A 13,767-nucleotide genomic window follows, 5' to 3' on the forward strand; every position below is an offset into this window, starting at 1 on the left:
ATCCAATAACTTGGTCCGAATCTAAGTGCCAGGTTTAAGGCTGGAGTGTTCTTGGGCCCGGCAGGGGCGCGCTAAAGGTGACATTGGCGGGACTAGGGGCACCCCTTTGGCGTCAGAACCGGAGCTGGGAGCGACGCAGGCGGCATCGCTACCCTGCCGGCAGATGGGGCCCAGACTGGTCCTCACCAGAGCCGGCTGGCGGGGGGCGGCGGGGGCGCCCCTTCTGGGTTCGCTCGCCCTCGGGCTGGGAGCCCAGCGGGTTGGGACGCGGCCGGAGCTGCGGGGGCCGGGCCAGCGGCGGGGGGGGCGGGGCTTTCCTTTGTCAGGGGATTTGCGCGGCGCGGCCGGGACTCGCGCGGGTGCCGCTCCCGCCCCTCGCCCTCTCGGGGGGCGGGGCTCTCCCTCCGGCCCGGGGGCGCGGTGGGCGTGGACCCGCGAGCCGAGCGGCAGGCGCTGGGCTCCCTCGCCCGCGGCCGCGCGGAAGCCCCTCCTTCGGTGCTTCGGCCTCCAATCCCCTTCGCCGCCCCCGCCCTCCCGCTCGGGCCGCTCCTGGCCGCGGCCCCGCCCCCGCCCCCTCCCCGGGCTCTGCGCGTAGAGCTCCCAGGCGTCGGGGTGGGGGGGTGGGCCGCCCGGGCGCGGCGGCGCGGGGAAGCGGGAGGAGGGCCGCCCGCCAGCCCAGCACTTCCAGCGAGCGGCGAGCGGGCCGCGCGGCGCGAGGGAGGAGGGCTCGCCCCCGCCCGGCCCGAGCGGAGCCTTTTGTTCCCAGCCAGAAGTTTGCATGCCGGGACCGTGACAGCTGCGGGCGGGGAGGACGGCGCGGCCGCGGGGCCGGCGGCGGCGGCGAACAGAGGCGGCTGCTTGACATGCAGCCCACGGCGCGGCGGCTGCGGGCCGGGGACTGGCGGCGGCGGGGGAGGCGGCGCCCGCAGCACGCGGGGTTCAGCTGCCGGAGGGACCAACTAACTTCCTGAGCGCGGGACCCGAGGCCGGCGCTGCCGGGAGCCACCTGCCAGCCTGCGGTGAGGCGACCCTGGCCCTCGGGGCGCGCGGCGCGGCGCGGGGGAGCGGGCGGCGCTGGGCGAGCCCTTCCGAGTGACCCTCGGCCGCCGCTGCAGCCGGCCTGGCCGCTCAGAGGCCCGGCGCCGGGCTCCGCTCGCCTTGTTTTGCGGCCGCGGCGCAGGGCTGTTCTGGGAGCCACAACAATGCCATGATGTTTTGGAGACAGGAAGCCCCAAGCTGGCCGCGAATGAAGGACTTCCTGTGTTTAAAGTTGCAGGAATATCCGCCGACCAGCCCAGTTCAAATGCAAACACCCGAACTAGGGAGGACGAATGGCTAATTCAGACCAGCTGGACTCTCCGGGGCTGGAACTGAGGATAAAATGAAAGGAATTCCTAGGAGCTTGGGCCGTACTTGAGGACCAGAGGGGTTGTGCCATTGTTATTAAAGGACACAATCGGTGTAAATCCTCTGCTTCCAACTCTGCTCGGGTGAGAAGTGAGTGGAACTAGATATTGAATAAGACTTGTCAATATCAGATGATTTTTTTAATTGACTGAATTAGAAAGAGCAGTGCTCTTTATATAAAAAAAAAGCCATAGAAGGAATTACTTTGTTGATTACATTATACCATTTATCTGTCTGCAACTATGAGGCTGCTGACCTGTGAGGAAAAAGCTGTTCCTCTTAGAGCTCCTCCCAGAATGGTTTCAGAGTGGGACTTCCAGGCCTTTCTGGAGGGAAGATCCAGTTGCTGGTTGGAGGTTATGAACATGTAAAAGGATTTTGAACTTACGCAGGATGCATTTCGGGGGAGCCCGTGAGAAACTTTTTAAAGGTTGATGGTTCATCTTGAATGAAAAAGTATGGGTAAGCCACTCAGCAGGCCGGACTGTTTAAGGCAGAACCCCACCTGCCTGGGGAAAGGAGAAGAAGAGGATGGCTATATAGAGGATTGCTATGTTCCACAGCGATCTATATATGATACAATGAGGATAAATGAACAAATTGACCAAGGGTCAAAGCTTAATCAGACTTCAAAAAGCACCATGGAAAAGACAGAAGGAAGTACTATATCCAGCAATGGCACGTTAGGAGCAGCAGCTAATGTTTTTGAATCCAGAGCACCAGAAGGCAAAAAGTTGGATGAGAGGATAATATTTGATGCACTAAAGCTAAGCAGTGATGTGCAGAAATCAGCACCGGTGCCACCCAGAAGACGACCAAATGCAGAACGCAAAGACAACGTTAACAGGAGATCATGGAAGTCCTTCATGCCGCCAAATTTCCCAGAATTTGCAGAAAGGATGGAAGCTTCTCTCAGTGAGGTTTCCGAAGCTGGTGCTTCAAATCCTTCCTTGCAAGAAAAGAAGGAATGCACTTCTGCATTAACAGAAAGTTCTGGTCATTTGGACCACCGGGAACCTCAGTCAGAGTCAGTAACTCTGGAACATGTGTCCAAATACATAGGTATTCCAGAAGTGCAGGATGTGAAAAACTTAGGTGGAGACTGCCAAGACTTCAGATTTCAGCAGCACAGTGAGATCTCTCCCCATGAATTCCAACCTCTAGCGTCAGAAGCTGCAGCAGCAAGTGGTAACACAGATGTAATGCAGGAACACAGATTCTCAAGTGCAACCTGGCCCAGAGCCATGAAAAGTTTGGCTAAGGGAGGCTTCAGCGAGAAGCAGCACCCCCTTCGGGACACTGCTTGCACTGTAGAAATGCCACCTCTTTCCCCTTGCCTGAGTGAAGAGCTGTTGGATCCAGAGTTGCATATTCTTGTAACCCCCAGCCTGAGAGAGAAAACAGAGTCTGAGCTAAAGTTTGAAGAGGATGAGCGATGGATCATGATGGAGGCTGAGGAGGAGTGGGAGGAAGAGAAACTGTCAGAGAAAGGAAAGACTTTTCTAATGGCAGATGAGGAAAAGAACAGCCTGGCAGATATTTTCAAAGAAAGAGAGCAAGCAAACACTGTAGCAGTGGTGGAGGATGGAGCTGACTGCTCAGCTGCTGTCTTGGGGACTTTTGACCACCTCACTCTTGGTCAGCTCTGTTGCTCTGATGACCCACAGCCAGCTAAGAACCGTTTGGCTTCTGTTCTCAAGGATGCATCTCCTGATCACAGTTGTGTTCTAACAGGTGAGATTGCTGTAGGAGAACTGAGAAACAGAACTGCTCAGGGGCTAGAGGGTCTTGTTTCAAACTTAGAATGCACTGTTGGTCCCGCCAATTCAGAACAGCTCTCCGACACAGATTCAGTGCAGATGTTTCTTGAACTTGAAAAGGAGTGTTTCTATGAAGAAGGAGTAACTCCTCTAGTTGAGGTGGAGAATCAAGCCTCTTTTGAAGGGCTGGCCCCATCCCAGGATGCAAAAAATTCACTTGTAATTAGTCATTTTCCAGGGGCTGCCTTAGAAAAGGAACACGTGGGCCTTTTAAATGTAAGGGCAAAGGACTCTGATCCTGGGTTGGATTGTGATTATTTTAATGCCCTGGATTCTTCTCAGGTGCCTAATACTGTGGAACTTACTGCCTGCTCTGATACCATGAGGGACGCTTCCACTATTAGTAAGGAAGAGGATGAAAAAGTGCCTTTTAGCCCCAAGACTGCAGGGGAACTTAACTTTAGACACCCCGCTGATCTGGAGTCACCGGGAAAGCCAGACCCAGGAGGACTGTCCAACTCTGATCGCAGGGCTTCTCATAAAGAAAGTGTATCAGGCCTTGAAGCCAAGCTGGCCAAAGAAAATGGCAGTTTGTCCCAGGTTGACTGTAGTGAAGTTGAGGGGAATGCTGAGGAGTGTGTAGAGAGAGTCCCCCTCAGTTCTGCTGTTAGCTGTGAACTAACAGATGTTAACTTAGGATCTGAAGTGGGGGCGTTACCGTATGATTCACATTTACTAACAGATGAGATTCATTGGGAAGGTGAGAAAGCAGCTATTAATCAAGGAAATAACAGTCTGACTTCCTTGGGAGATGTGGACCCTTGTGAATTGTCCATGGAAGGAGCTTGTGATGAGGATGGTGAAGCACAGGCGCTGGTTTATGAAGCCAGGCTGGAGGACCGAGCCCCAGCACATCTTCCTAGAGACCTCCCAGAACGGGTCTCCCGGGATCTCCAGAGGAAGTCCCCAAAGTCAGAGATACTGAGTCTGCACCTGCAGGTTGGAGGACTGGGACATAGCAGAGATGGAGTGGAAACTGTGAATGACATAAAGCCCAAGCTGAATGTGGCCTCATTGGTGGGAGGGGAAACAGAAACAGATTCATTGCTAAATATCTTTCTGGAGGAACAAGTTACCAAGGCTAGTAAGACGGAACCAATTTTGGAGGAACGGATACCCAACCCACAGAAGCCAGACCCAGCTGCTGCAGTGCCCACTATAGAAGAAGATGCTCTAGATGCTGCAGTGCCTGGCCCAGAGGGAACTGCTATAGCAGCTCTTACAGTGCCCTTCCCAGAGGAGGATGTACCAGTTGTTTCATTGGCCACCATAGAGGCACATGTCCCAGCTGCTTTGGTGGTCACCATAAAGAAAGATGTCCCAGCTGCTGCAGTATCAGCTACAGAGAGGGCTGCTGCCCCAGCTGTTGCAGTGCCTGCTCCTGAGGGAACTGCTCCAGCTGCTTCAGTGGCCATCACAGAGGAGGATGTATTAGCTGTTGCAGAATCCTCCCCAGAGGGGACTGCTCCAGCTGCTGCCATGCTCACCGCAGCGAATGATATCCCAGAGGGGCCTGCCATGCCAGCTGCTGCAATGTCTTCTCCAGAGGAGCCTGATGCCCCAGCTGTTAGAGTGCCCACCCCAGAAGGGCCTGCAGCCCCAGCTCCTGCAGGGCCCACCTCAGGGGAGCCTGCACCCCCAGGTGCTGCAGTGCCCACCCCAGAGGAGCCTGCACTCCCAGCTCCTGCAGTGCCCACCCTAGGGGAACCTGCCGCCCCAGCTCCTGCAGTATGCATCCCAGAGGAGCCTGCCACCCTAGCTGCTGCAGTGACCACCTCATGGGAGCCTGTATCCCCAGCTGCTGCAGGGCCCACCCCAGAGGAGCCTGCTGTGCCAGCTTCTGCAGTGTCCACGCCAGGGGAGCCTACCACCCCAGGTCCTGCAGTGCCCACCCCAGAGGAGCCTGCCACCCCAGGTCCTGCAGTGCTCACCACAGGGGAGCCTGCACCCCCAGCTGCTGCAGGGCCCACCCCAGAGGAGCCTGCCACCCCAGGTCCTGCAGTGCCCACCCCAGGGGAGCCTGCACTCCCAGCTCCTGCAGTGTCCACCGCAGGGGAACCTGCTGCCCCAGCTCCTGCAGTGCCTACCCCAGAGGAGCCTGCACCCCCAGCTCCTGCAGTGCCCACCCCAGAGGAGCCTGCACCCCCAGGTCCTGCAGTGCCCACCCCAGAGGAGCCTGCCACCCCAGGTCCTGCAGTGCTCACCCCAGGGGAACCTGCCACCCCAGGTCCTGCAGTGCCCACCCCAGAGGAGCCTGCACCCCCAGCTCCTGCAGTGCCCACCCCAGGGGAGCCTGCCACCCCAGGTCCTGCAGTGCCCACCCCAGGGGAGCCTGCCACCCCAGGTCCTGCAGTGCTCACCCCAGGGGAGCCTGCACCCCCAGGTCCTGCAGTGCCCACCCCAGGGGAGCCTGCCACCCCAGGTCCTGCAGTGCCCACCCCAGGGGAGCCTGCACCCCCAGCTCCTGCAGTGCCCACCCCAGGGGAGCCTGCCACCCCAGGTCCTGCAGTGCCCACCCCAGAGGAGCCTGCACCCCCAGCTCCTGCAGTGCCCACCCCAGGGGAGCCTGCCACCCCAGGTCCTGCAGTGCCCACCCCAGGGGAGCCTGCCACCCCAGGTCCTGCAGTGCTCACCCCAGGGGAGCCTGCACCCCCAGCTTCTGCAGTGCCCACCCCAGGGGAGCCTGCCACCCCAGGTCCTGCAGTGCTCACCCCAGGGGAGCCTGCACCCCCAGCTCCTGCAGTGCCCACCCCAGGGGAGCCTGCCACCCCAGGTCCTGCAGTGCTCACCCCAGGGGAGCCTGCACCCCCAGCTTCTGCAGTGCCCACCCCAGGGGAGCCTGCTGCCCTAGCTGCTGCAGTGCCTGCTATGGAGGAAGTGTTCCCTGCTGGCATACCCTCCCAGGGAGATGATGCCTATACTGATTCAGTGCCTATCTCAGAAGAAGGAACTCCTGTTCTAGAGGAGGCTTCCCCTGCTGGAATGTGGATCAAGGAGGACCTTGGTTCCCCAGCATGTGGAATACAAGAGGTGACTGGCACAGTGCTGCATGGGAAAGTGCCTCTGGCTGCAATTGATGGATTAAATTCAAATGAGGTAATTGTTGCTTATTTCGTTTGGGAAGATCTGGAGAGTAAAGTGAGATTTGCAAGTTCTCTGACTTGGTGGTGATTAGAAAGGATGCAGATTGTTCTTTCTTTGATTCTCTTTGGGTATCTAGGCTTTTCTGGGCTTTTTTGGTCTCTTTATTGAGTTTATGGGGAAAATGTTTTTCATCTGCTGAAAAACTTTGATTCAGACTCTCTTTTTTTAATTTGGACATAAGCAAAGCCCAAGGAAACAGGGATGTAAACAGTTTTTGGCTTACATTTTGAAAAAGATTATTAGCAGGAAAAGGTGATTCTGCTTTTGAAATTTACAGTAAGCATGTCCTTTCCTATATCAAGAGGCTGCCTATTCATCGGTGATGTCAGCAGTCTGGTAGAGGCTGGAGTGTGAGCCTTGAAGTGAGACCTGGGACACTTTTTAACCACTCTAAGACGGTTAGTTCAATGTGCTGAGGCTCCAGTTTCCTCATTTGTTAAGGCAGAAGGACCCTGCAGGAGTTGTGAGGGTAAAATTAGACCATCCATTCAAGGCACCAAACGTAGATTTCAGTTACTGTCAGCGCGCTTCCCCTTTCAAACACATATGTTGGTTAGTTGAAAGAATTCACCAAAGCAGGTTGGGGGAAAGCCCTATGTAGATGTGTGAATAACAGTTTCTTAATACAAATGTGTGTTTTTAAAAGCCTCATGAGGCACAATAATATTTATGAAAATGAGGAATTTTAGTCATCTTGTCAAACTTTGTGTCCTGAAGCAAGTCACTTTTCCTTTCCTAGACCTCTTGTTTCTTAATCTATAAAATAAGAGAACTGGGCTTTTGTTCTCGTGGGTCTCTTTTAGCTCCAAGAGTTTGAGGTTCCTAATGTTAGAGAACAGAATGTGTTGTGAACCCTATTCCCAAGTTTCCTATCCTTGAGTGTTCCTAGTCGAAGGATTTTGAGAGTGACAGTTCACTGTCCTGATGTCGATTGGTGCCTGATAAGGAGTGAAGGTGTTAGAAGTTTACTTAAATACAATCTGGGGTTACTGAGTGCAGAGGTGGTTTTGATTTTACACCATCCCCAGGACCCAAAACAGTGCTTTCCTTGTAGAACGCATTCCCTGTTGACTGAGGGGGTGAATAGTAATCTCTTGAATATCCATGGATGCTGCAAGAAAGATGAGTTCACCCCATTGCAGAACCTTTCAGGGCAGCCTTAGCTGGAGGGCCAATTAAACATGCAGGTGCCAGCAATGAAAAACCATTTTGACTGCAGGCTGTAAGCCGTCAACTTTGCCACAGATCCTCCTGCTTATTAGCTGAGTGGCGGTGGTGTCACCTGGGCTTCACCAATTATTTTGTAATATAGCATCCCATAAAATTAGAATGCATCACCTTTCAGATTGAGGGATTTGATTCAGTTTTCTGAGTTTTATTGAATTTGGGATTGACACTAAGATCCCAGCGACCTATCCAAAGTCACCAGCATTCTTGATTATACAGAATATTTCTAGTATAAAGCCTACAGCAGTAGTCAATGAAATATAGGGATTACATTATAAAGAGCCAGTCAAATCTGCATGAAGGAAGAATAGTCAGAGAAACCCTTAAGATCTGTCTCTGGGATCTCTTTCCCCATCTACAAAATGAGTAGATGGTGCTAGGTAATCTCTTAAGGATCCTTCCAACTACAGAAGGTAGTCATTTTTATGAAATACTGCCTGATATAAATGTCAGGAGAAGGAAATAGTAGTCCAGCTGCAAAATCAGTGATTTAGAATGAACTGCTTTAGAGCCTCTGCATGTGTATGTACAAATGTACACATGTATACATGGTTAGAATAGGTATAAGCTTTCTAATCGCAATCACAAGAAGGTTTCGTAGAAGAAGCAAAAGGCTTGTTTGCTATTTCTGTAGTGGGATCCTAGGCCCACTAAGAGCAATCTGGTTATTTAAGCCCTATTCTCATGTATAGACTGCCTTAGTCTTATTTCCAGTCACTGATTCAATGGAAGAAAAAAACCTTTTGAGAAAATAGTGGTTCTATAAAATTAAAGTTTGCCAAGAAAGTCTTTTTAAGCAAAAACTGGGGAGCCCCACAGCCTCAGTTCAGTGTTTGAATACTCAACTGATCAGCAGAACTTTTATGGGTTTGTTTGCTTTCTCTAACACCATTTCTATACAAGGATTCATTCATTTACTGGATAAATATTTACTGTGTACCTACTCTGAGCCAGGTACTGGGGCTTCTGCAGTGAATAGAATTGGCATGGTCCCTGCCCTTGTGGAACTTACACTGTAGTAGGGTAGGCAGACATGAAGCAAAAATGACACAAATACATGGTTACAAATTGTGGCAAATGCTTTGAATAAAAAATAAAGGTTATGATAAGAAACAATAGGGGTATTTAACGTCAATTGTGGTGTCAGGGAAAGAATTTTAAAACTTAAATCTGAAGGATAAATAGAAGTTACTTAGTCAAAGAGTCAGAGGGAAGAGCATTCCAGACAAAGGAAATGGAAACTGAGAAGAGCTTGGCATGTTAGAACTAAAAAAAAGCCAAGTGGCTAGACCACAGTGAGCCAGGGTTCCAGAAGAGTGCCTTGCAGTAAACCTGGAGAGGTAGGAAGGGGCCAGACGATGCAGGGGCTGAGAAAGAAGTCCTCGAAAGGATCTCTACCTTAAGAGCCATAGAAGCTATTGAAAGATTTTAAGTAGGGGAGTGAAATGACTTCATTTACATTTTTTAAAGATGACTCTCAGCTTAAAGATAGAGAAGACTGGTTCACACTAACAGTAAACATTCTCAACGTTATCCAGGGTTTATAAAACTCAGATTTCTTTTGTCTTATATTTTGTTAGTTTGTATTATGATAATTGACACGGAATACAGAAAACACAGAATGGTTTGCAACTTAAAAAAAAAATGACACTGGCTACTATGTTTAGAATGGATTTTAGGGGACCAAAGATAGAGTAGAGAAGCCTGCTAAATTACTGCAGTTGTCTGGGTGGCTTGGACTAGAGAGATGTCAGTGAATCTGAAGACAATTGGATGGATCTAAGATACAGTTTGGAGGCAGAGTCAGTAAGACCTGATAATAGCTTTCATATTTGGAGGGAGTGAGGGGGAGTTATCAAGGACGGCTTCTAGGTTTTGGTTTGCACAACTGAGTAGATGGGTGTTGGAGGGTTGGGGAACAAAAAGTACTCATTGAACCGAGAAGGCATCTTGAGAACAAAAAATGAGGCAGGCAGCTCCATACAATCAATGGATCAGTTTATTATAGGGTAACTTACTCTCAGGGTGGGATCAGGCAGACAACAGCAGTATCTGCAGCCGCACTCTCCCCACAGGGGGCCACTGGGACAATTCTGTGGTTAACCTAGGGTATGGGGGGGGGGGGCAGGTGCTTGGAAACAGGTCGAGCATTCCTTAGTCAAGATTTATGGGGACTTCTCTGGTGGCTCAGTGGTTGAGAATCCGCCTGCCAATGCAGGGGACACGGGTTCGATCCCTGGGCTGGGAAGATCCCACATGCCACGGAGCAACTAAGCCTGTGTGCCACAACTACTGAGCCTGTGCTCTAGGGTCCGTGAGCCACAACTACTGAGCCCACACACTGCAACTACTGAAGCCCATGTGCATAGAGCCCATGCTCCACAACAAGAGAAGCCACCGCTATGAGGTGCACGTGTACCACAGTGAAGGGTATCCCCTGCTCGCCAGAGCTAGAGAAACTAGAGACAGCCCACGCACAGCAATGAAGACCCAATGCAGCCATAAAATAAAATAATTTAAAAAATAAAATTAAAAAAAAAGTTATGAATAGGTACTAGCCTCATAGGTACCAGAAATACACGTCAGCAAAGATTTCATCATTGTTTGGGGACTAACAGGGCATAGAGGCTACCTGGTCCTGATGATTATTAAACAATATCTATTATCTACAAAGCCCTTGACAACAGAGAAGTGATTTACTGTACAGTACAGTCCTGGGTAGGGTCAGTAGAAGGACAGGGCCCAAGATGGCATCAGTTATGCTCACGGCCATACAGTGGGGGCAGTAGTAAATTGCTTAGGGAAGAACAGATTTGGGGGAGAGGAAATTAGCAGGTATACTGTTAAGGTTTGCAGTGGTTAGGTTCAAGATGCCTGTGACTCATTTGTATGGCAATATTAAGAAAGTAGTTGGATATTCAGATTTGAAGTTCAGAAGATGTATATAAATTTTCGAGTGATAAGCATTAATCATGGTAAATATTTAAAGCCATAGGAATGGATAGAATTCCCTAGAGGATGGTGTAGAATGAGAAGAGGGCTCAGGACTGACGTACTACCCTTATCCCTACGCACAGAAGCTAACATTTAGAGATGTAGAGGAGAAAGAGGAAGAGCGCAGATGATATCAAAAAAGGATCAGTCAGGATAAAAACTGGGAGAATGTGGTATTACCAAAGATAAAAGCGTTTGAAGAAGTTCTTTGGGAAATTTTCTGTTTTATGTCCCTGTTGCATCTTACAGCCTTGCAATAATTTTTACTAGTGTTCTGCTCTGGGAAATGTCTGCCAGCACTGGTTAGGTAATAACAAGGCACAGTCCCATTGAAATACTAAGGAGTAGGAATTTTAATGTATCTTAAAAGCAGTGGTTTTGCACAACAGCTTTATTTGGGAGTTGAGAGAAAAGAGCAAGTGTTTTCAAATTTACTTTCTTTAACATTGTGTTCACTTGTGTTCAATATAAATATTTAAATAGTACTTAGTATCTAGAGGCACTTTCATATATTTTTAAACTTTCGGAAAAAGGTGAGACAAACACCCATTCCCTGTCAACTTAATCCATAGAGTGGACGTGGGAAATGAAGGCACCTCTAATGCTTCTATGTGAAATGTTCACGAATGAAGTAAATCCAAATTTTAAGAAAAGAATTAGCTCTATTATATGAAAGAGATTATTAAGCTATTTAAATTTTATTTTTACTTTTCTGTGTCATGTCATTTACATCGATATCCAGTAGAGCTTCTGGCCAAGATGGAGGTGTTCTCTGTGTCGCCCAGTACATTAGGCCCTAGCCACATGTGGCTGTTGACCCCATGAAATATGGCTAGTGTGGTTGAGGAACTCAGTTTCTAGTTAAATAGCCATAAGTAGCTGTTGGTTACCACATGGGTCAACACAGGAAAAATTAAGTGCCAGTCATAGCATGAGACAGGATTTCATTACTGAGTAAAAGGGGTCTCTTCGGTGTGAACTTGACATCTTCCCTCTGTACCTTAGGTATTTCTGCTTTCTTTGCCTTTCCAACCCCCAGCCGTTTTGTGGCACCCCAGCAGCTTAAACCATGGGAGTTGTGTCCCCCCCCCCCCCCCCCGATTTTTCTGCAGGGAAAGCATCTTCAATACAAAATAGAATCATAGCACTTGCTTTCTCTGGGAACCATGTTGCTGGAGTAACAGTCATTTTTAGCTGAACTGCCTTGTAGTGTTGCCTAACACAATATGGTGTAATCAAATTACAGGAGAAAATGAAGCCCACTGGTAATTACCTTCATGACCTTCCTTGTTCAGTGTCCCCTGGGGCCTTTCCTCCCTGGTGACTCACTTGTTCAGCCACAGACCATTGTTTCTAGAATCAGTTTCCTAATCCTGGTGTGATATGTGGTGTCACATAGGACAAAATTAGTCTTAGCCAAACGTAGGATTTTCTTTTACATTTATTTTTGTCCTCTTCCATTTTCTGTCATTCTTCGGCTTTAATTGACTCGCCTGTCTCACTGAAAGTGAAGGAACTTTTTATGGAAGAAAAAAGAATGGAAGTAGATCCAGACTAGTGAAATATGGCTGATTTAATCCTCTGATAATTGAGAAGTCTGATCTTAGGAACAAATATTTATTTCATTTTTTTCCTTAATACCATTAGAGTGGCAAAAATACTGTTCTGACTCTGTTTCATTTCACAAATTTCTAAGTAATAATGGGCCTTGACTGCTTTAGGAAGAAACATTCACATTGCCTGTTACACTTGTTCACATTGTTTTAAAATTCCATTGCTTCATGGTGAACATGGTTGTGTAGTATTGTTATTTTAAAAATATTTTATGTATATCCACATCTCACTCAGAGTATGTGTCTGAAGTTGTTAAGGACATCTCCCAGTATTACTGGCCCATTTCCCTTTGTAATCAGAGGAATACTGTTCCAAGACGATTGGCTGTGTGTGGTCTGTGGCCTTGGAACAGAATGGAGTTAAATAGCCACAGGGGGATTAAGCTATGAGGTTGGTGTTCTTCACACCATTAATATGTTTTGGCTAATTGAGTTATTAGTCCGAATCAGAGAAGAGCATTGCATGTATCAGTGATCAGTTAAAGCTATTCCCTAAGGTATTTTCAATGTTAAATACTAGTCAATCTTCCCTTTTAGGATTGATATACATCATGCTTTCATGACATCTTGAGGCTGGTGCTGCTTTATTCTCTGTAGCTTTTTGCATTAAAAATTAAGAAGATTAACAAACAAAAACGAACCATGAGTCATTGGGTTAAATGCCTAAGTAGTGCCATAACTCTCTGTAATTACTTGTGCATAGGAGAATGTATTGAAATATGAAACCACATTTCCTTGACACTTTCCTGTGCAAATGGCTGGTTTTCTTTTGTTATTCCTGGCCCTCCTTTGTTAAATCATAAATCTCCCAAGAATAACCAATCACTGTGTGGTGTAGAGGATCTTATTGCCTTTAGATTAAATCTTCTTTGGCTTACAATTATCTAGATGTTTCAGAAAGAACAGGTGGATCCTCTTCAGATGAAACTACAGCAGGTGAATGGACTCGGCCAGGGCTTGATCCAGAGTGCCGGAAAAAACTGTGATGTGCAAGGTTTGGAACATGACATGGAAGAGATCAATGCTCGGTGGAACACACTGAATAAAAAGGTGAGTGTGCTGGGAATGGAGGGCATAGAAAAGAGACATTGCAGTCTCAGGTTTCCCTGCCACCTGCATGCAAATAAGAATTTAGCAGTTCCAATCTGTAGTTACAAAAAGGGGTGAGTAGTCATTTAAAAGCTCTCTCCTTTCTTGTAATGAACCTCCGTGTCTGTGATACAGGTTGCACAAAGAATCGCACAACTGCAGGAGGCTTTGTTGCATTGTGGGAAGTTCCAAGATGCCTTGGAGCCATTGCTCAGCTGGTTGGCAGACACTGAGGAGCTCATAGCCAATCAGAAACCTCCATCTGCTGAGTATAAAGTGGTGAAAGCACAGATCCAAGAACAGAAGGTAAGTGAGAATGTTGGGGCAGTGAACTGTAACAGCCTTAGGGAATGACAGACAGCACATTTGCTTATACTTTCAGTAGCATGTTCAGGAGTTTTAGTAGAATCCTAACCTACCTTGTGTGATCCAGAAAAGGAAAATGGAAATTGATTTTCATCACCTTACTTTAT

At 48.7% G+C, this 13,767-nt stretch overlaps 1 protein-coding gene across 4 annotated transcripts in view; it reads left to right on the plus strand.

The window, feature by feature from the left end:
* Positions 1–13,767, plus strand: part of MACF1 (microtubule actin crosslinking factor 1) — a 304,215-nt gene that overhangs the window by 236,840 nt on the left and 53,608 nt on the right. For 2 of the 4 annotated variants that reach the window (XM_057706161.1, XM_057706146.1), the window contains 2 exons: positions 13,094–13,255; positions 13,430–13,600. In XM_057706161.1, the coding sequence (XP_057562144.1) occupies positions 13,094–13,255; positions 13,430–13,600 (333 nt within the window). Of the gene's footprint in view, positions 1–661; positions 6,324–13,093; positions 13,256–13,429; positions 13,601–13,767 lie in introns of those variants that run through there. The other 2 variants (XM_057706154.1, XM_057706170.1) reach the window with 2 other exon arrangements.

This window comes from Hippopotamus amphibius, chromosome 1, assembly GCF_030028045.1.
Source record: "Hippopotamus amphibius kiboko isolate mHipAmp2 chromosome 1, mHipAmp2.hap2, whole genome shotgun sequence".
Taxonomy (NCBI): domain Eukaryota; kingdom Metazoa; phylum Chordata; class Mammalia; order Artiodactyla; family Hippopotamidae; genus Hippopotamus; species Hippopotamus amphibius.